The 21,928-nt window shown below is 47.5% G+C and overlaps 1 protein-coding gene across 1 annotated transcript in view; it reads right to left on the bottom strand.

The window, feature by feature from the left end:
- Window positions 1-17,580: 17,580 nt before the first annotated feature.
- Window positions 17,581-21,928, bottom strand: part of CPM (carboxypeptidase M) — a gene marked incomplete at its 3' end in the record, with an annotated part of 365,870 nt that continues 361,522 nt past the window's right edge. Inside the window, exon 7 of the mRNA XM_086948840.1 lies at window positions 17,581-17,733. Coding sequence (XP_086804966.1) covers window positions 17,581-17,733 — 153 coding nt within the window. The remainder of the gene's footprint in view (window positions 17,734-21,928) is intronic.

Below are 21,928 nucleotides of genomic sequence, written 5' to 3'. Positions count from 1 at the left end.
GGTCGAGCTACAACTCTAATACCTGCAGTGACTGTGTGTCGATGAATCCAAAGCCATACGATACCACAACGTGAAATTGTATGGCGCCAAATATCATACGCTCGCTCAGTTACTAGTCCAAGTCCAAGGGTCGGTCCCATTCCCAGTCCAGAAGTCGATCCAGAAACCGATCGTCATCGCACTCCAAATCCTTGACTAAGTCCGCGAAAAAAACATTAAAAATGTAGGTGAGACTCTGCCCCTTTCCGCCACTCTCATACACCAGAGAAGGAATCCAACACTGCATTTCATAAAGCAATTTGCTGTAATTACTTGCGTTGTAAAGGAACCTGTGGTAACGTCGCAGTCGTGGTACTGACTGCGTTGTAAAGGCACTACAATGTAATGCCTGCATTGTATTAGATATTTTGCTTCCGAAACATCATGGAGCCTCTTCGGGAGCTGACAGACTCAGCCTCCTGCTCCACGATCCACTACAGTTCCCAGAGTGTCGAAGCTGATGCTAACTCCATCAATTCGGGAGGACGAGGCCCCCATTGTGTTCTCCATTTCCGAACCAGCACCGAGACAGCCTAAACAAAGACTACGTTTGATGCCCATTGACCCGCAGTCTTTGCCTAAACCACCTGACTCTTTTAACATCCCATTTGTACAGGAAAGGCGCCTTACTCTGCATTCTTTATTTGGTACGGACTCTGATAATGACTATGATGGGGGCAGGGGCGGTTTAGGCATGTGCAAGCTGTGCACCTGCACAGGGCCACCAAACCCCAGGGGCCACCACGCCAATATATATCCTTAATATAATATTCCTCTGAGGATGGATACATATTTGCGTGGGGCCCCTGGCACGAATTTGGCAGCCTCCGGCTCTGTTCCACTTCCAAACACCTTGACCCCCTCCCCCCCCCTCTTCACTGGCCACCGCGCTCCACCCCGCCCGGACCCCCTCTTCCGGGGCCCCCTACCTACGCTCCCTGCCCAGGGCCACCATGAACCTAGAGCCGCCCCTGATGGGGGGATGAACTTGGGCAACCCTGCCAAGGGAACATTTCTATAAGGACCTCCAGGATGCAAGCGGCCTCAACTCCAGTCAGGCCAAATGTCATTATCGGCCCTGACACTGAAGAAATATCCTCCTTTGCAATGGTTATGCGGAGGGCGGCTGAGGTTCTCAACCTCCAACCCCCACTAATGGAGGTAAAAACGAACGTCTTAACTGAAATTCTGCAGCTGGATCAGACTACATCTGATCCCTTTTTGCCTTCTAACAAGGTCGTCACCATCATTCTTCTAGGGTCCGGGGCTGAACCTTGCTCTGGCCCTCCAGTGAATCGCCAGATTGTGCTGCGCCATTGGCTGGTGCCCTGCGGCCCAACTTTCTTGACACATTTCCCTTCATCCAACAGCTTGGTAGTGCAAGCTTCTACCAGCAATAAGAACCCACAAGCCTTGCCCACTACTCTTACAAAGTCCAAAAGAATTGAGACCATTGGGAAGATGGTATTTTTTCCCCTGAACTTTGGCTTGTGCTCAGTCAATGCCAAATGCCTCTTATGTCGTCATTCCCACACTCTTTGGGACACTGTGGCTCACATTCTGTCCAGCGTTCCTGATGACAGCATCCCACCCTAACTCAGGCTATACAAGATAAACATGACACAACATAATTCTACATTTGTTGCAGCCTGGACACCACAGACTCCGTTGGCCAGGCCATTGTTTCCAGTGTAGTCGTCTGACGCCATGCCTGGTGGAGATCCACTGGTTTCTCCAGCGACGTTCAGTCATCCCTTATGGACATGCCCTTTGATGGGATTAAACTTTTTTGGGACATAGGGGATTCAGCTCTGTAGTGCTATAAAAATAGCAGGGCCACAGCGTGCTCCAGCACATCAACTGCATGCACCAGGTAGACCTTACCTCAATTTTGGCAGGGGTATACAAAGTGGACCACCTACTCCAACCTCAGCAGGTTCCGAGCCTTTCCGTACCTGAAGTTGTGGTATGGATCAGTCCTGTGATCAGGGACAACTTGCCTGCCAGTCTGCTATATTTCCTCTCCGACCCCCTTCAGTGGCCCCACTGGCCAAACTCCTTTAGCATGCCCTTTGTAAAACACAGCCACCTAGCTGGCGGCAGAATCCAGTGGGTTTAATACATGGCAAGCCGTTACATCAGACAGATTGGTCCTGTAAATTGTTCAGAGGTTGTACACACTCCCTTTCCTGACTTCTCTGCCACACCTTCCACTGGTCCCAAAATGGCTGATGGAGGACCATATGTACATCTTATAGCATGAAGGACATGCCCTTTGGGCCAAAGGGGCTATCTTTTGACCTGTGCCGTTCACACTGGCCCATGTCTTGTCTCCCCTAAATCGTGGAGACTGTATGGTGGTGCTGGATCTGCAGGACACTTATTTCCATATACCGGTCCTGCAGGCCCATTGTCGCTACTTGCGGTTTTGATGGGGCAGATTAATTCCAGTTCAGTTTGCTCCCCTTTGGTCTCAACAGTGCCTCTCTGTTGTTCACAAAAGCGATAGGGGCATTTGCAGCACACCTCCAGAGGTCAGGGTTCCCAGTCTTCCTTAACCCCGATGACTTGCCATTGAAGGTGGGCTCGCCTCGGGCAGTTGCCAACTAACTCCAGACTACAATGAACGTCCTGTCATCTTATGAAGCAAACGCAAAAGAGGGTTTTTTTTGTATGGCAGGAGATGGCGCCAATGAAGTGTGCGTAAAATATGTCAGATGAAAGTGAAGTGGTGAAAATAGGTGAGGGAGAATGCCCTAAGCCCTCCAAAATAGACCGGGTTTATTCTGAAACCTCGGAGCGGCGTTCAGTATGGCCAGCGTACTCGCTGTTTAAGTACTCATACTCGGAGTGCTACGAGAATTCCTTATCTACTACTTGGACCCCACATACAGGTAAACACATTCACTTAAGGACGTGCGTCCATTGCCAGGATTTTGTTAGAGAACGTCAATTTTATCTACTTACCAGCCGGGACGGAATTACAACCGGCGGAGAGAAGCCCTTCAAATGTTCAAGTATTGCCATAAGCCCTGAAGAAGTCACGGGGTACTTCCCCAGACAAAACATGTGTTGGCTGGGAAATTGTTCTGATTAAAGGAGACAAGATAATCACGACCACACTGTTTTGATTTGTATGATACTGATTATGTGAAGAATTTGTACAAATGTCTTATTGAACATTGGAGTTTTAGCATGTGCATAGGCTTCCTGTAATCTCCTGTCATCTTCCTGACACTCCTCTTCATACTGGAAACAGTTCAATTTCATATCTTTCCCCTGGAAAAGAGAGTCCAAGACGTTTAGGCCATGTTTCCGATATTTCTGCCTCTGTCTTAGATTTCAGTGATGTCAACTCTGAGGCTGCTGGGATCGACGGCCTCCTGCATCCAGCTGGCCAAGCACTCCAAGTGGCTTAATGAGGGCTCCGCAGTGGGAATCTGAAGTCTCAGTGGGCCTAACATCAAGGGGACCTCTGCAACCACACGCAGATTTCGGAACCCTTTCACTACTCCCTCAGAGCTGACAGTGGTGAACGATGCAACCCTAATGGGTTGGAGTGGGCACCTGGGATAGGTGAAGATCAGAGGTCTCTGGAGGAGTCCTGGTTCCTTATCAGCTTGTGGAGCTGAGGGCAATCCCCTTGGCATTGAAAGCCTCCATTCCTTCCTTCCATCAAAGAGTGGTACAGGTGCTTATGGACAACACTACCACACTGTGGTATTGCACAAAACATGGCAGGGTGGAGTCCTGAACCCTGTGTCAGGAGGCACTAATCCTCTGAAAATGGGTGGACCATCAAGAAATGTTCCTGTTGGTAAACCACCTGGCAGGATCTTTGAATGCCAGGGTGGACAAGCGGATCACTAGTAGCCGTTGCACCTGGAGATGACACAAGGTTTCATTCGCAAATGATGAGAAGCTTGGCTCGATCTTTTCTCCACACAGCTAACTTGCAGTGTCAGCAGTTTTGCAGGTTGGATTTTTCAAGGCATCTCTCACTAGGAGAGGTTTTCCACCTAGAGTGGAACTCTAGACTCTTTTATGCCTTCCTGACAATACCTCTCTTGCACTGAGTTCTGAAGAAGATCAGGACCAACCCAGCCCAAGTCATCCCAGTGGCACTGAATTGGGCATGGAGAGTATGGTATCCAGAACTCCTGGGCATGAGATCTGTCCTCAGATCAGGCTACCCCATCCAAGCATAGTTGCTGTTGAAACAGTGGGACAGGGTTCTGAACCCAGGCCTTTGCAACCTGCCCCTTCATTTTTGGAGCTGCAGCAGCAGCAGCTGAAAGCATTTGACTTCCCCCCCCAGAGATGGTTGATATAATCTTGGCAGTCAGGCATCCCTCAACAAAAACTGCATATGTCTGTCGTTGGAACAAATTTGCGGCTTAGTATGGTGTATGACAGACCAAATTCCTCAAGGCTCAGTTATCTGACATTTTGTTGTTTATTTTATCCCTTGCCTGGTAAGGTTTTTCTCTGGGCACAGTTAAAGGGTACTTGTCAGCTCTTTCGGCCTTTTTATGATTGCCGGAACAACATTTATTATTTAATTTACACATGGTTTTTTGAAAGGCCTACAACATGTGTGTCCTCCCTCTCTCTTTGTCATGCCACAGTGGTATATTCATTTGGTCTTCTCATACTTGATGTGCACTCCATTTGAACCGCTTCACAGCTGTCCTTTGTGGCTTCTAACCCTCAAGACAGTGTTCCTTGTGGCCATAACATCAGCGCAGCATGAGCGAGTTTCAGGTGCTCTGCGTTAACCTGCTGTACACCACCTTCTTCCCAGAAAAACTGGCTCTGTGGAAGAAAGCAGCCTTCTTGTCGCAAGTTGTGATGCTGTGTTCCACATTGGTCAAAACATCAACTTACCAGTGTCCCTTGCTCTGCCTCACCCCCTCTAAGGAGGAGGAAAGACTATATTGCTTGGACCCGAGAGGAGCATTGAGCTTTATTATGGATTTTACCAAAAAACATGGGGTGGACGATCCGCTGTTTAAAATGAACCATGTCCCGTTGGATCGTGCTCTGTATCAAGATCTACTATGCATTGGCCACAAAGCAGCCTCCGGAAGGCATACAACATCATTCTACAAGGGCCAAAACTGCTACCACTGCTTTGGCATCGGGAGTTCCTATTCAGCATTTAGAATTGGGAATGCATTTCTTTTTTAATTTTCAATTTCATCCAATGTTTGTCCATATTTCTTCAATATCGTGTGCTCCTTGGGAAAGCGCCTTGTCCCGTTGGCGCTTGAAAAGTTAAGTTGCATCATTTTGGGACTGCATTTCACCTCAACCCAAAGGCACTGCTTCTTACTCCTCCTTTCTTTCATATTTCAAAACTTCTTTAACCAGTTTTATACTTTATAATCCTTGACTTGTTCACACTTCAAATTTAAATCCACTTTATTCCACACGCACAGAATGATGCCATTTTTCAAAGGTTTCTCATATTCTTGATGGACCCATCCAGGCCTCTCTTCAAAAATACATACAGACGCATATGTTCATCCAGAAGCAGTGTTTAATAAAAAACCCAATGCAGTTCGGGCTACTGGGGCCCTTCGTCAGGGATCACTACAAATAACATTGATATACGCATATGTTATTTCATTAACCATTGTATATGCTCAACAACATGTAAAAAAAATCTAATAAAAATTGCAACTGACTACGTCCCAACCTTCTGACTTCAAAGTGGAGCCTCTCAGTCAGGCCTGGGTCGTTGTTGAACCCCTTTACCTTGCAGGCGATGCATGGTCGTCGAGCACCACAGGGATGTCCTCAAAGCAGCGATGCGTTGTCATTAAGCCTGGCAGGGATGTCTTCTGATCTGAGCTGCGTCAGTGTCGAAATTCGCAGTCGGGACTGCGTCATCGAGGTATGCGGAGGGCACTGACTCGGTCCTGATCAGCACAAAGTCATCACTGTGCTGCTTTTTGCAGGAAAACAGCAACAGAACCCACTTTGAAGGCCCAGGTCTGGATTGGCACCCCTTGGCAGGGCAGGATTCACAGCTGGTAGAGACCAGCGGGTCAAGCAGAGTTGAAGGAAGTCATTAATGGCCCAGAGACTTCAAATATAGAGGGCAAGCCAGCAAGCACTTGGAGAAACGTGGGTTCAAGAATGTAGAGAGAAGGTCCAGTCCTTCTCACTCCCAGGCAAGAAGCAGCAGGTACCAGGCCAACACAGGAAAGAAGGTAGCAAGATGGCAGTCCATCCTGCAGCACAGGAATCAGCAGGTAGCAGGCGAACACAGCAAAGCAGTTAGCAGCTCTTCTTCCTGGCAGAATGTCCATGGTTCCAGCAAAGTTCTTATTTGGTGGTGTCAGGGGTCCAGTACGTATACCCAGTTGTGCCTTTGAAGTGGGGGAGACTTCAAAGAAGCTGTTGAAGATCACAAGGTCCCTGCCTTTCCTACCCTGGCTCCAGACTGACTACAGGGGGTAAGCAGCTCTTTATGTGTGGACAGACAGAGCCCTAATCAGGTGCAAGTGTCAGCTTCTACCCCCCAATCTACCTCAAATAGGCCCATCAGCCTGGTGATGGGCCATCAGGATGCAAAGCTCCCTTTGTGTGTGACGGACTAGAGGGAATGTAGAAAAGTCCAGCTGTCACCCAACCCAGATATGTATTCAGAGACACAAAATGATTAAAGTAAGAAAATGCCACTACATTCCATCCCACACATACGGTTTAAATCCATACCGCAGGTGCACTGTTTTTAATTCTGGCAGCGAGAGCATACAAAAAAACATGTATTCTCTAGCTAGTTTTATCATCACTCCAATCACATTGAATCATGTTTTGCGCTGCGCCCTCACCTACACTATGTGTCTCATTTGGTGGATTTAGAATATCCATGTAGAGTAGACATCAAAACATCCCTGTGCTCCTCCTTCTTAGAAAGGGGGTTGTAGCCATCAGAGGAACTAGGTTTTCCTCTGAGAGGAGAATCACAAATGATGAAGCATGCCACCTTTGGTGAGTGAGGGATTTTGTCCTGAAAGGGATTATCCCACAGTTAGGTCTGTGTGATATTGTCAGTGTCTTCTTCTTCTTTCTTTTAGCTTAGCTGAAAACACATACTCTGCAGTGGGAGGCCCCTGCTATGTTTAAAGGGCTACTGGAGAGGGTGGCACAATTAGTGCTGCAGGCCCACTAGTAGCATTAAATTTACAGGCCCTGGGCACATATAGTGCACTTTACAAGGGACTTATATGTAAACTAAATATGGCAATTGTGGATAAGCCAATGCTACCATGTTTTGATTACAGAGCATATGCACTTTAGCACTGCTTAGCAGTGGTAAAGTGCCCAGAATCCTAAAGCCAGAAAAAATGAAGTCAGCAGGGGCGGTTTCTCCATTAGGGCAAAAGGGTGTTGCCCGGCCCCCTGCTGTGAGTCACGCACCATATATTTGTAATAAATAAACTCAGCTGTTTTTTCTGTTTCTAATGCCCTGACTCTTTCTGTTGTGCCGGGTCAGGTGGTGTATTTCAGGGTGGGGCCAATGCTGATAAAAGAGAGACGGCGTTGAACATGGTCAATGCATCTGAAGGGCGCATGTATGGTTGGGCATTTGTTCTGGTATGTCCAGCCCGACATGCGCACTTAAAGCCTCGTAAATCCACGCTGTATTAGGAGACGGGGAGAACACAGATGCAGCTCTCCAGTCTCCGAGGGAGCGTAGGATTTGCCTGCCCAAACCAATCTTAGTGCTGCTTTAATGGTGTTTACTGTTATAAACAGCCTGAAAGCAGCATCAGGATTGGTTTTAAAGGTTTAGCCTATACTCGTATGACCCAGCCTCAAGCGGCAACGTGGAGCAGAAGAATTGCACAACTTGACCAATCACCATGTGGCTTTGTTTTGAAACCACACAGTGATTGGCCTTTTGTCTTCGGCAGTCTCTCTCTCGCTTTCTGGCAGCGTGCTAACTCCCTTTACACTGCACAGCTGACGACACTGTACTAGCAGTGAGGGAGTGAAAATGGGAGCACTGCTTCAGAGAGAGCCGCCTGTTGACCCCTGTGTGCGCAAGGGCGGGCACAATTATCGATTTATCACGTTGGGACTGATTGCAGAATGTAAGTTTCGAGTGTTTGCTTCCAATGTTGCCAGTCACCATTGTTTGTTTTCTTGGGAACCATTCTGCCTCCTACTTAATCCTTTTCAGCTGCAATCCTTGGTGCGATTTCCCCTGGATTCTTGCGTTCTGACCTTCTGTTTTGCTCACTTTCAGTGGCAGATGATTGTGAGAAGTTAGCCTGGCATATGATGTCCACTAGTTCTAGTGGGCGCCTTGCACCAGTCTAATCGACCCTTATTGATGGTGGTTGTAAAGTCAACCTTATAGAAAGCTATCCTAGTGGTAGCATGAACCAGCAGTCATCAGGCTAAGACTTCAGTAGGCGAGTTAAGCAAGATGTTTTACCAATTATAATCCTTTGAGTACCAAATGAAAGGACACCACACAAGGTATATATCAAATATATATGTATTTAATCTAAACACAACCCCTCTGCACTCTTTATGAGGTCAAAGGTAAAAATACAATACAAGTCACACAATTAATATACGATAAGTTGCACAGTATACGTTATGACCTAGGGGCCTCACAGACCATATACTAAGTAAGTGGTATAAGAACCACAAGAGAATTAGAAAGCAGGCCTGGGGCCTGTGGAATCGCTGGGGCTACTCTAATCAACCAAAGGTTAGGAAGTAGGAGGCCCACGGGAGACGTGTGCAGTGTCTAAACACAGGTGCGGGTTACCATTGACTTTCTATGGAGATCGCAAAAAATTACAAATATACAATTTAAGGACACTTCCGGATGGACTAGGATGAAACCCTTTTACACTAGGACACTTCGAGAGTCAAGATCCACAGGAGCAATTCGAAGTACTCGTGTTACCTCACCCAGGGAAGCCGGGTTCATAGGTGTATTTTCGTGTCGGGTTTCGTCGTCGTTTCCTATGGAGAGCTGCAAAGAAGTGCTGCAAGTGACCAGAGGAAAAGTGTCCGGTGGATCCAAGGGTGGATCGAAGATCTGAAGAACCCGAAAGCAGAAGGGACAGAGTCTGGGTCACTAGCCAGTGACCAGGAAGGAACCAGGAAGGAACCAGGGGATGTCGGGTGATTTCAGGTGAAGTAGTCAAACTTGTCTCTTCAGCCAGGAGGCATCAACGATGACCAGGTGCTGGATTCGAGCTGTCCCACAATGGATCTAGTTGACTGCGGTGTCGGTATCCGGATTGGACCCAACAAGCCTTGGCAACCGCAACCCACGCAGGATGTCAAGATTGGCTCTGTTGCAGACCAGTAAGGTCTGTGGTGCTTCTCCTTTGCAGGGAAGCTGGAGCAAGCCTGAGCAACCAGGAAAGCGAGTTAGTTTCAAAATGGAGTCTTCAGGGGGCTCACTAGCCAACGGACTACAAACCGGGAAGACGTGTCACGCTCAAATGCAAAAGCGGGGCCCACGTAAAATTCGCGGAGTGTGGGGGCCTGGGCTTCAGTGCAAATGGTACTCAGGGCTGGGGCTTGAAGCAACCCAAAGCACAACTTCGAGATAGCTTGTTGAAGGAGTGCAGCTTGCAAAATGCAGAATGTCCAGGAGTTCCGGTCCCAGGTCTCTCGTGTCCGCCACGTGTCTCAGCTTTGCTGTGGATGTGGGTCAGATCAGAGATGTCTGGAAGTCTAGGTCCTGTGTTGCAGATTCTACGGGATCCGGCGGGAGCCTCGAAAATGCAGACTGGCAAAGTTGCTGTTGGTGCCTGTTTGAACAGGGTGGTCACTCCTTGACCACAAGGGAGATATCTTCCGTCTTCCAGTCAGAATGGAACGTCGAAGGTCCAGGATATGTCTTTCAAAGATTCGTCCAGGGTAATCTAAAGTCCTAGGGACACAGCTCCTACACTTATACTAAGGATGGGGGCTGGACTACCTGGCTAGGTCCCTCCTATGGGTTGATCTGAGAAGGGGGTGGTTACACCCCTTTCCCTTTGTCCAGTTTCGAGCCAGAGCTGGGGCTGAGTGCCCCAGCAACTGGTTTGAACCTGGCTATGCATGGAGCACCTTGTGTGCCCCAGGCAGTGTCTGGTAAAGCATCTGCTGATGCAGCCCTCCCTGCCCCAATACACAAAACCCTGTCTGGGGAGGCGCTGGCACCTCCCTGGACAGGAAACCTATTGTCCAGGCCTCCCCTGCCAGAGTTTCGTCCAGCAGCAGGAGGTCAGACTCGTGTCTGTGGCAGCAGCATCCATTTTGTGATGCTGAGGCTCTGTTTAACTTTAACTGGGTAAAGCAGTAACTACATGTCTTTTCCCTCGAGAAGGGTGAACTGTTACCCCCGCTGCCAGGACTGGCGGGGGGGGGGGGTAGTATTCCAAAGTGTTTGACACCTTACACAACATGTTTTGATAAAGCCAAACCAAAGTTAGCATTAACCACGAGGATTATAATGCACTTAAGAGTATATTGTATGGCTATATCATAGAACAGCTATAAGGAGATGGTTCCAAAAGTTGCAGAGGGGCTCAGCTCATGCTAGGGCACCCTCTCACATAAAACCAAGCAGTCTGCCTCCAGGATTGTTAAGGCCTGCCATAGGAGTGATTTATAGGTGTATATGTGTCTATATGTATATATAGATATAGGTATACTATATCTAAGTAAGGGGTGCTTACACCACCTTACCCAGGCTGTGTGAGCAGACCTGTGGTGTCAGTTTGGAAGGCAAACCAGGGGTGGCACAATACATGCTGCAGCCCCTGGTAGGTCTAAGGTGCACCTATGCCCTGGGTACCTATGGTACACTATACAGGGGCTCACAAGGGTGACCCAGTAACCAATCTGGTATATACCTAAAGCACATGGAGTCCGTTTAATAGAGAAAGCAGATAGACTGGGGCCCTGAATAGCTGGGTCCCAGGCCAACTAAGTCGAAAACCAGCAAAACACCAGGAAAAAAGTGGGGGTAACCATATAGTCAGATTCCACCTTCCTACAATGATGACTTTTGAAAGCAGTGGGGCGTAAATGTGGCTGTCAATGGAGTGAATTGTCTCTCATCAATTAAGCAAAATAAACGAAAATGCTGTCACTAGAAGTCAAGAAAGAGAGGAGAATGTTTCTTTCTTGGCTTGTAGTGACAGCATTTTTATTTATTTTGCTTAATTGATGAGAGACAGTTCACTCCATTGACAGCCACATTTACGCCCACTGCTTTTAAAAGTCATCATCTGCCACTGGAAGTCAGCAAAACAGAAGGTCAGAACACAAGAATTCAGGGGTAATCGCACCAAGGATACCAGGTCTAACAGTCACTACCAGAAAGAGCATTACCAAAGGTAAGTAACTTGTAAATTTCATCCAGAGTATCGCAACTGATTGAAGCACAATCCTATATTCTCTGGGAGATAACTGAGGACAAAGGTGCAGGAGTATCTAACTTATTTTGTGGCCGGCGCATTACAGCACTACTGTCACTATCCTAGGGATACATACCGTGCAGTTTTACGGTTCTGAATAGTTTCTTGTATATCTTGTATCTCTGCCTATGTAGGTAGTCACAGTTTTTGCCTTGAGTGGTGGCCTCAGAGCAGCGCTTTCCACAGTGCAAATGTACTACTTTTCAACCCTTTCATAAAACACTTGGGGAATTTTCAACTTTCCCCAAGTTATTCCGAGACAGGAGTTACAGCGGTAAATAAGTCCCCTGGAATATTTGAATAAAGTGTTACTCTCCGTAAATGTTCCAGTATTGGGGTTACGTTAGTAAATAAGCTTCCTAGATTATTTTGGTGAGAGCTGGACTTTGCCAAAATATTCTAGGACTAGTGTTAGATGAGTACATTTGCCTTCCTAGAATCATCTGCATAATGGAGCAGTTCGAGGCAAGAAGCACACAAAGAAGGTGGCTGTGTGTGTTCTCCACCTAACATTCTGCACTGCAATGCTGGCTTCACTGCCACTTTGTGTTCTTCATCTGGTACGTCATCCGTTAATCTTTGATAAGGGGAGGAACGACTTGACAATCCTGTAGCCAAGACTAGATCCTTGGGGAAGTTTTGACTGAGGGCACACAAAGCTCTCTTCAAAGTTATGCCCTCTATATCTGTGCCTGCAAATCTTATCACTATAAAAAAGGTTTTAGCAAGGTAACAAGCCACAAAAAGAAACTTGTTTAAGATATTTTTCAATAGTTTCAAGCTTAGTTGCCGGGCATCGCGCATTCCCTAGGACATAATGTCCTTCAAATGTTTCTGTGTCTGACCAATCAGAACGAGAGCCACTGTAGATTTATTTTGTTTAAATCTTTTTATTAGGGTTTTTCATTTTCAAGCAAAATCCCTTGCGGGAAGTACAACAAATCAAAAGTGTATCAGTATATATGTAAACAGTGTTCTCTGTTAGTTATCATGGCTTGTCAACAGCATAAGGACTCCAGTCTCTGGAATGAAACAGGTGTGATAAGCAAAGGGAACTAGGATCCATCTCCCGAGTTTGCTATCGAGCTGTCTCATCGCTGCATGTCAGTCTTGCGTATGCCTGACCTCTCTCAGTGTGTGGTAGCTAGGTCGGCGTGAAACTATTAACCCTTCTGATAGCAAGGTACCCTTGTGTAAGTGTGCGAGTGATTATGTTTGCATAACTGAGTCGGTCTTTGAACTGTCGACTGAGACTAGGCTAGTAACGATGGAGGGGGATACCTCCCAAACAATAACCGGTGAAGAGAATGAAGGGGGGCAGCGGGGGGGGGGGCAGGGGGAGAAGTGCGGTGGATGAGGGCGAGTGGCCCATGTGCTCAGTGTGCGGGCTGATCGCCCGGCAGCGGGGTGGGTCGACGTGCATGGCCCAGAGGGGGGGGAGAGGGGTGGGGGACTACTGAACCCACACTATCGGTAGGCGTTCGATGCAGCAGAAACCGCCATTTATCCGATGCCTGCCTCTCTGCTCACATGGTGGCGAGGGGTAGCGGGTCGGGCCTTGCTCAGGGTTGCTGGGTGTGGGTTGTGTCAACTCCGGGGTGTCCTCTACGGCTGTCTCCAGCTTAAATTGTATGAGGAGATGCGCCCATTCCATAGATATAGGGTGTTTGCGTGTGCCTTTTACCTCCTCCTCCCTCAGGGACTCTTCTTCTGCTGCTCCCCACTTATTTACCGCCCCCACCCAGGCCGCCTCCGGGGGTCCCGTAGGGCACCTCCAATGCATGGCTATATTTCTTTTTGCTAAGAGGAAGATTAGGGTTGCAAACCGCCACTGTAGTTTCTCCGATTTCTTTTTCTTATAGACCCCCAGGGCGCATACCTCCCATGTGTCAGCGTGTTGCAGGTGGACCAAAGTCTGTATGGTGAGATGCACTCTGGTCCAGTACGGTTGCAGGGACAGACAGTCCCAGAACATGTGTCTGAAGGTCGCGTTTGGCGTCTGACAACGGGGGCATTTAAATTCTGTGTCTGGGTAGAATTTCTGCAGCTTTTCGGGTGTAAGGTAAGCGCGGTGAAGAATGTTATATTGTATATTTTTAAAGCGGGAGTTGCGGGAGACTTTTTTTGGACACTCTAGCACTTGTGTCCATTCCTTGTCGTGGAAGACTCGGCCTACGCCATCTTCCCAGGTTTGGCATAGTCTGTCTAAGGGAACTTTAGTCAGCTCCCGTATGGCTTTATAGTGCCATGTCACTAAGTGCCTGCCCGTCCCCATCTGTAGTATCGTGTGTAGTACTGGGTGTGTAGGGGGTTCCCCATTTCTCAGATCCCAGTAAGCCGGCCACTGTCTATCAGTTGCCTGTGCATCAGGAATTGCCCCCGCGGGAGGTCGTACCACTCGATTAGTTGGTCATATGTTTTCAGCTGCCCTTCGTGGTACAAGGCTTCCATCTCCGTCACTCCACTATCTGTCCACGCCCGCAGATCTCCTTCTGTATAGTATCCCTCTTTTCAAGGAAAACCTACCAAGTGGAGCAGAGGGGAGTACAATGGCTGCCCCTTCGACAGTCGGTGAATCCGCAGCATGCACTTGAGAGCTACAGTGACCTGTATCGGATGTGTGTCAATCGGTTTGGAGCCTGGCATTAATAATCTTCTAATGGCAGGTAGAAGCAGCCTCCCTCCATCAGTAATCGTCTCGCCCAAGTGTTTCTCGGCTGTCCAATGAGACAACCATTGGAGTTGCGCAGCCAGGAAATATGATTCAAATGACGGGGCGCCCAGGCCTCCCTCAGTTGTGGGCAGCTGTAGATTGCGCTGGGCTATTCTATGTCGCCAATCCCCCCAAATCAGTGTTGTGAGAAGCGTGTCCAATTCGCAAAAGAAGAACCGGGGTGGGATCACCGTTAGATTGGTGAAGTGGTACAGTAGTCTGGGCACCATTATCATTTTAGCTACGGCTACCAGCCCTATAGGAGCCAGTGGAAGTGTCTTCCAAAAACCAATCGCAGAGCGAAGGCCTGCCAACACCTTTCGATGATTTTCTTCGTATAGATCCTCAGGCGTTTGGTATAGGCGCACTCCGAGGTACCTGGGGGCCGCTTCGCTCCATTTTAGGGTGTGTGTGCCTACTTGCATGTCATGGGGTGCCAGATCAGGGCCAAGTGGGTAGATTGCCGATTTTTCCCACTTAACATTGAGGCCTGATAGGGCTCCAAAGTCCTGTAGTGTATGCCAGATTGAAGTGAGATCACCCGTCGCATCCCGGATGTAAACAAGCAAGTTGTCCGCGTAGAGGGAGACGCAATGGAGTCCGTCCGCAATCGGAATGCCCCAGTCCTCTCCCTCCCTCCGTAATCGGATACCCAGGGGTTCCACCGCTAGTGTGAACAGGAGAGGGGAGAGGGGGCACCTCTTTCTGGTTCCCCACTCCACTGGAAACGGGGCCGAAACCAGTTTCCCGATCCGCACCCTGGAGGTGTGTCCTCTGTAGAGAAGCTGGGTGTACGCCGTCAGTGTGGGGCCTATCTGTATTGCCTGTAGGACTGCAAAGAGGTGAGACCAGGCTAGAGTATCGAACGCCTTCTCTAAATCAAATATTAGGCAGGCCGCCCACGGGAACCGGTCCGCGACAGTGTCTTGTATATGAAATAATCTTCGTAGATTGTGGGAGGTGTTGTGCCTGGGCACAAAGCCGCACTGGTCAGGATGTACCAAGGCTGGGAGAATTTGACTATAGCGGTCTGCTAGTATCTTCCCTAGAATTTTACAATCTGCATTCAGCAGTGTAATCGGTCTATAAGAGGCCGGGAGTGTGGGGCCCCTGTGCGGCTTCGGGAAAGTCACGACTATCGACTCACGGAACGAGTCTGGCAGTAAGCCCCCGGCCAGGGCCTCTTTGAACACAAGCACTAATTGGGGCGCCATTTCGGTCAGGATGGTCTTGTAGTACTCTTGGGGGAACCCGTCCATTCCTGGTGCTTTTTTCCTTGCTAGCGAGCCTACAGCATGTTTGATGTCGGAGGGTGTAATTTTACCGTCCAGTTCCTTTCTGTCCGTCTGGTATATCGCCGGCAAGTGTGATGGGTCTAAAAAGTGAGTGAGGTTGTGGTGCGTCGTCGGTGTCGGGGCGCGGTATACCGCAGCATAATGGTCACGACATATGTGTAGGATGTCGAGTTGGGAGTGCTTTATCTGTCCGTGTGCATCCACGAGTTCAGTTATGGGGCGGGACATTGTGTCTTGTTTGATCAGCCAGGCTAGAAGCGCGCCTGTTCTGTTGCCCTCCTTATGTACTCTAGCAGTGTAGGTGCGAAAGTTACATTTGCGCAAGTCTCTCATGGCCTCTGCATGCGCGAGTTTCGCTGCTGACAGTTGTGTAAGCGTGGCCGTTCCCTGATCCGCGCCGCGTAAGAGTTCCGCTAGCGCTTTCTCTGCCCCGCCCAGTGCCAGTTCTAGTGTGCGCCGTACCCCCACCAGCTGTTGAATGCAATGACCCCTAGATCTAACTTTGTACGCGTCCCACTCTATTGCCCTAGAGGAGGCTGTGCCAGCATTGCGTAGGAAGTGTTCCCTGATGTAGTCCCCATGAGTTTGACGGAACGCTTGATCTGTAAGGCACTCCTGGGGTAGTTTCCACGTTGGGACTGGGGGATGGGGCGGCTTCCATCGGATGACCACCACTTGGGCGTCGTGATCTGATATGACTCGTCCCAGGTAATCTGTGTACTGTAGCTTGGGTAGAAGGTCTGTGGAGCATAGGAACCTGTCCAGTCGGACTCGCAAGTCGTGGGGAACTGAGTGGAAGAAGAATAGTCTATCTGTAGGATGTAGTGTTCTCCATGCGTCTACTAGGGACCAGTGATCTAGCCAGCGGCGAAGTCGCTCTGTTTGTTTGTGTGCCGGCGAGTGTACTGGTGGGGGAACGAGAGCCACTGTAGATGATGCTTGTTAGGTTTCTAGTTGTCTGGTGTAGCTTTCTTTAGTAGCAGCTGGGCCAATCAACAAAGCCAGTTAACAGTCCTCACTGGACTCATGTGCGCCTAACGATGTCAACACCGCCCTCTCCACCCACATAAATAATTTTCTGTTGAGAGACTTGGTGGCATATTTCCAGGAAAGTGGTGAAGCGTGTCGTTATGCCAAGAATGCTGACAACATGCTCCTTCTCTTTAGTTACACAGGGCTGCACCATATTTATAAGAATATGGTGCAGTCCTGCATTTTTACCTATGCTGGTGCTAAATTTAGCTGCCTAGCGGCAATGCGGGCATCCTTGCACCATAGTACAGGGGTGCCTGTGTTGAGGGGAGCGATTGTTTATGTGCAGGAAGGGGGACCTTCCTGCACATAAACAATCTTTAAATGGCGTTTTGTACCTTCTATGTGTGCTGCTTAATGCAGCACCCATAGAAGTTGTAAAACTTCTTTTTTTTTTAATGATTGTTGATTTGGAGGAAGGGACATCTTCTTGCACATAAACAATCAATGGCCTTTTGCAGTTTCTATGTGTGCTGCACAATGTAGCACACGTGGAAACAGCAAAAATGAGGAGACATTATATTTTTCCTCATTGCGCCCTGTTAAGACCAGTTTTTCTGTGGTCCTAATTTTGGTGTAGCCCCATATTTACGCCACCCTTGTAAATATAGGCAGCAGCGTAAAATGAATGAGTGTTGCGGTGGAACGGCTGTAGCAACACCCATTGCCCAACCCTTTCCGCTAAGTGTAGCGTGAAAGGGTGCCTTGTAAATAAGGCGAAGCCCCTATCGCCACCACAATGCCTTTAAAAGTGATGTTGTGGTGGCAACAGGGGCTTGTAAATATGCTCCTTGGACTGGACGTTTCAAACCACATTTAACGTGCAGCCTATTTGACAACCTGTTTTCTACAATCCTACAGAACTCGATGGAAGCAACTTGCTCATCTTTGATAACAAAAATCACCTATAGTGAAGAAAAGTCCTTCGACTGACATCAACACAGTGGTCATGTACAGCGCACTGGTTGTCTTGCCATAATTTACTTGCACCTTCGCGGCAAAATTAACACAGAAAGGAAAAGAGTTACATAATGTATAAAGTACTGACCTAGATGGACCTGCTTCATGTACTCCAGTAAGGCCGCTCGGTTTTGGGTCCAGAATTCCGGCAGCTGCGATGGAAGTGGATATTTGCAGCAGGACAACTCGATAGTGATCTCAAAACACTGTCCCCACACGTAATTATAATCCTGCATGCCGCCTAGAAGAAGGGACAGAGGTTAGAGCATCACGGAGCAGCCTTCTGGAACAAGCAGCCTGCAGATAGTGTTGTGGACAGGGCATATATTACAAAAGTTACACAATACATCGCAAACAATGAGGACAGACAATAATGACCTGAGTTAATGGGGATACACCCTAGGATGGCAGCTGCTTTTTGCCCAACTGGGTCAAAACAAGGTAACTGCATGTGCCTATCGCTAACACTAATTTGCCCCAAAATTAAGGCTTTTTAAAAACTAAGGGGCATATTACCAAGCAACAGCGATAATTATCGCTATTGCTTGGTTAGAGACAAAAATTTACCGCTGAGCTGCGGCGATTTTTATCGCAAATAAACCTTGGTATTACCAAGGTTTATCGCAAATGCGATAAAAATCGGCCGCAATGCATGAATATCGCTGAAAAGTCAGCGATATTCATGTATTACCGAGCTAATGCTCTTAGCCATGTTATCCACCTTCCATTGGATCACATGGCTAAGAACTGCTCAGGGCAGGTGTTAGCTTTTGGAGATATTCGCGCTTAGCGCGAATATCTCCAAAAGTTGGTAATAGGAGATAGCGATGTTAGCGACTGTTTCCAGTCGCTAACATCTTGGCACGCCCACTTTGCATGTCATTAGTGATAAATATCACTGACATGCAAAGTGGGGCCCAAGATGGTCGCTATCTGCTACTAGCTGTCGCTAACTGTTGTTAGCGACAGCTAGGTAATAGGGAGATAATTTTATCTCCGCTTTCTTGGCTTTTAAAGCCAAAAAAGTGGAGATAAACCCCCTTGATAATATGCCCCTAATTTATTTTGAATTTGCATTTTATTTAACATAGCAGGAAATTGCGACATTTTTGTATTGTTGATACATTTGAAATCCCTTCTAAAATCCCATCTGTTTTAACAATGATCATTGCTTACCGTCTCGGATTTTGTTCAGCGTCAAAAACTGCTATGATTCGGCGTCAGGAAAACAAACAGCATTTCTCTTGCCAAATGTTGGCGTTTCGAGCATTGGGGCTAATTATTGGGCAATCGGAAATAGTACCAATATTACCAAACTGGCAGTGTGTGATCTTTGCACCGACCTTTGCACCAGGCAGCCACTGCAAATCAGCATTTACAGATGCAATGGACTTGACCTTGGTTGTCTCCAAAATCTGGATATTGGTAATGACTCATCATACCTGGGTTTCACAGAGAAGGTTGGTTGAGCATATTAACTAATGTATAATTGTGACATATGTTCAGTTGTTCCAGTCCCTCACTTCACAAGATCTTTGAGGTTTTCTGGCAAATGGCGTCAAAGGAGAATACGATTCACGTGTTCATGATCCCACACAGCAATTAGCATCAATTGTTCCATACAACAGCACGCTGGTGCCCGCTGATGGGGACATGCATCAGAAACCTGTATCAATGACCCTAGATGGTTCTAGCCCTAGGACTATCTCAGTGGTCCTAGGTCTAGAACCATGATGACTTCTGACTGTGTAAATTAGCTCCAGTGAGTTTCATTTTGTTTTATAGTGTGAAGCTGACCCACGTGCATTGGAGCACTTCACGACACAACCTGACTAGGTTACGCTTTTTTGGGCACACAGAGATTTAGTGATTTGCTCAGAATCACAGAACTTTCAGCAGACTCCTTGATTTGAACCTCGTGCCCCATGTTCCAGAGTCTATTTCTAAAGTCTCTGAAATTTCAGCATGGATTAGACCCTCCTTGGACTGTGTTTGGCAAACCTCTCTTAGAAAGCATATGCATCAGTTGCCTCAGTTGCACTAGAATTATATGCATCAGTGGGCCCAGGCAGTAAATTTTCATTATGGCGTCTCACGGCAACATTGAAGACCTCACTCAATAAACAGTTTTAATGGCTCACACAGTCACTAACCTTAATGGCCAGACACAGTGAGAATCGCTGCCAGCTCTTTCCAGCATGCTACTGTCTGCAGCTAAAGTGAAGAACCGACTCATATTAGTGGACCATGTGAATCTCCAGTGCCCGGAAGTGCCACGAGTGCACGCTGCTTACCAAGCAAGTTGTACATTTCAACAAAACCCCCGTGTTATTTTGACAACAATGATGCTGAACACTATTATGAGCATTCTTACATTATTGTTGTGCACCAGTAAGGTCAAACCTAAAATAATATTTTGTTATTGATAGTACTGTCAAAATGGAGCTGAAACTTTGCTAAAATGGTGAAGGAAGTAGTTTTTTCATCTCGTTATGGTTCTAGCAGTACACCCCTGATGGGAGGTTCATAACAGCTTTGAACTAGGGGAAGGGAAACCACTGTTGGGAGTGTGGTGCTCTGGTGCACTGGAAGTCAAGGATGTGAACCGTTGGTATAAGGGCTATGCATGCCCGTTGGAGCGTAAAGCCATTGACCTCAACTGGGGTAGACCATTGTTGAGAAGCTAATGCCATTGCAGCTAGTGGAGGCGAGTGTTATGATGCATATAACACCATTGAAGTCCATTTAAATAACTACTGTGGAAGATCTGTTGCGGCTCCGCTGGAGGATACTCTGTGCTAGGAGAGTGATACATATGATTCGAGGGTTTCGCCAGTAACGTAATCAGGGGTAATACATTTCATCCTATTTAAATCAGTGACGTTTAGCCATTGGTGGTAGTGTGATGCAGGTTTGTGGAGGGAATTGCTGTTGAAGTCAATCACGTTCAAATTTGAAAGGGTGACGAAGGAGTTTGATCCCATTTAGGTTCTAGTGGGGAACCAATGCTTTGTGGAACATGTTGGCTTGTTAGAGGGGAATGCCACTGAAGCCAATGGGGGTGAAGCCATGTTGGAGGTGTGATGTAAGTGAAGCCAGTCGCTGTTGGGAGCTAATGACACTGAAGTCAGTGGGTGACTGTGAGCCATTGCTAGGAGTGTGTGCAGGGTTGCTAGGAGGCAGATGACATTGACGTCTATGGAGATAGTTTGCTTGTTTGTTCAGGATGTTTCTGGGTCGAAAGATGAGTCTGGAGGCAGTGACCTACTCTTTAGAAAGATAAGATGAAAGAAATGGGAGCCTACCAACTACTTTAGACAATGTATTCACTTCAGAATGCATCTGTTAGCATCATCGAGCACCAGTGAGTTTGGAATAAATACCTACGATCCAAGTGTCAAGAAGGAATTCAGTTTGGTTTGGGTGTATGAGTAATACTTTGTAAATACAAATGTCCTCTGATTTGATGGTAATATAAGTGGTTTCATTATTGCCTCCAAGTAAGGGTTGGTACAGTGCTCTGATTATTTAGTGTGTGCTGAAACTTTTGTTGACTGAGCTGTCTCATTCAATGAGATGGAGGGAAATTGGAGGTTCAACTTGTCATCAAGTGAGCTATCCAACCAGCTGTCCCTTCTGGAACATGTATTTGTACTTTCTTAAGATAAACACTGGTCTACAACAGAATGCAAAGCAATGAGGACTTAACGGGGACTGTAGGCTAACGATCTGACCAGAGAGCTCAGTTTATCTCCTATCAGAGGCACTAGGCCATGTAATCTGTCACGTTCTTTGAACTCTGCTATTTGAGGTTTACTTTTCTCCTTATACACTCTGGACCACAAGTACTAGATTTAAAGTTGTTTACGTTCGAAAGGTAACATTATCTTTATAGGTCCTCCCTTTTTGAGCAACTCCACCTCTCATTCAAGAACTTCCCTCTCTCCTGTGAAGCAGTGAGTCCTCTCAGGCTCAACAATGCTCTTCGATCCCCAAGGACATTGTGTCCCTCCTCCCAGCATCAGTGGATCATCTCACCTCCTGCCCCTGAAAAGCTCTTGCCCTGCCCCGAGCTCATGCGCTATTAACTTCAGGCTGCAGAATCCCAGAGTGAAGTGGTGAAGGAAGCCCGTATGAAACACGCATGAAAATGACTAGTTCTTGGTATAACTGGACATGTTTCCACCCATACATCCATCATTTCACCATTCCTCCCATCTATCCTCTCATCGTTAGTCTTGCATTTATCCTTCTACTCACACTTCCAACCATTCCTCAATACTTTTACCCATTCATTTATCCACAAATTCACCCTCCTTTTACCAATCCACCAATTCATCCTTTTACCCTTCCATCCAGCCGTCTATTCATCCATCCACCCATCCACCTATTCACCAAGCCTTTCATCATTACGAACACTTTCTTTCACCCACCCT

This window comes from Lissotriton vulgaris, unplaced genomic scaffold, assembly GCF_964263255.1.
Source record: "Lissotriton vulgaris unplaced genomic scaffold, aLisVul1.2 SCAFFOLD_1580, whole genome shotgun sequence".
Taxonomy (NCBI): domain Eukaryota; kingdom Metazoa; phylum Chordata; class Amphibia; order Caudata; family Salamandridae; genus Lissotriton; species Lissotriton vulgaris.
The sequence above is the reverse complement of the archived record's forward strand: the minus strand, read 5'-3'. Positions and strand labels throughout refer to the sequence as shown.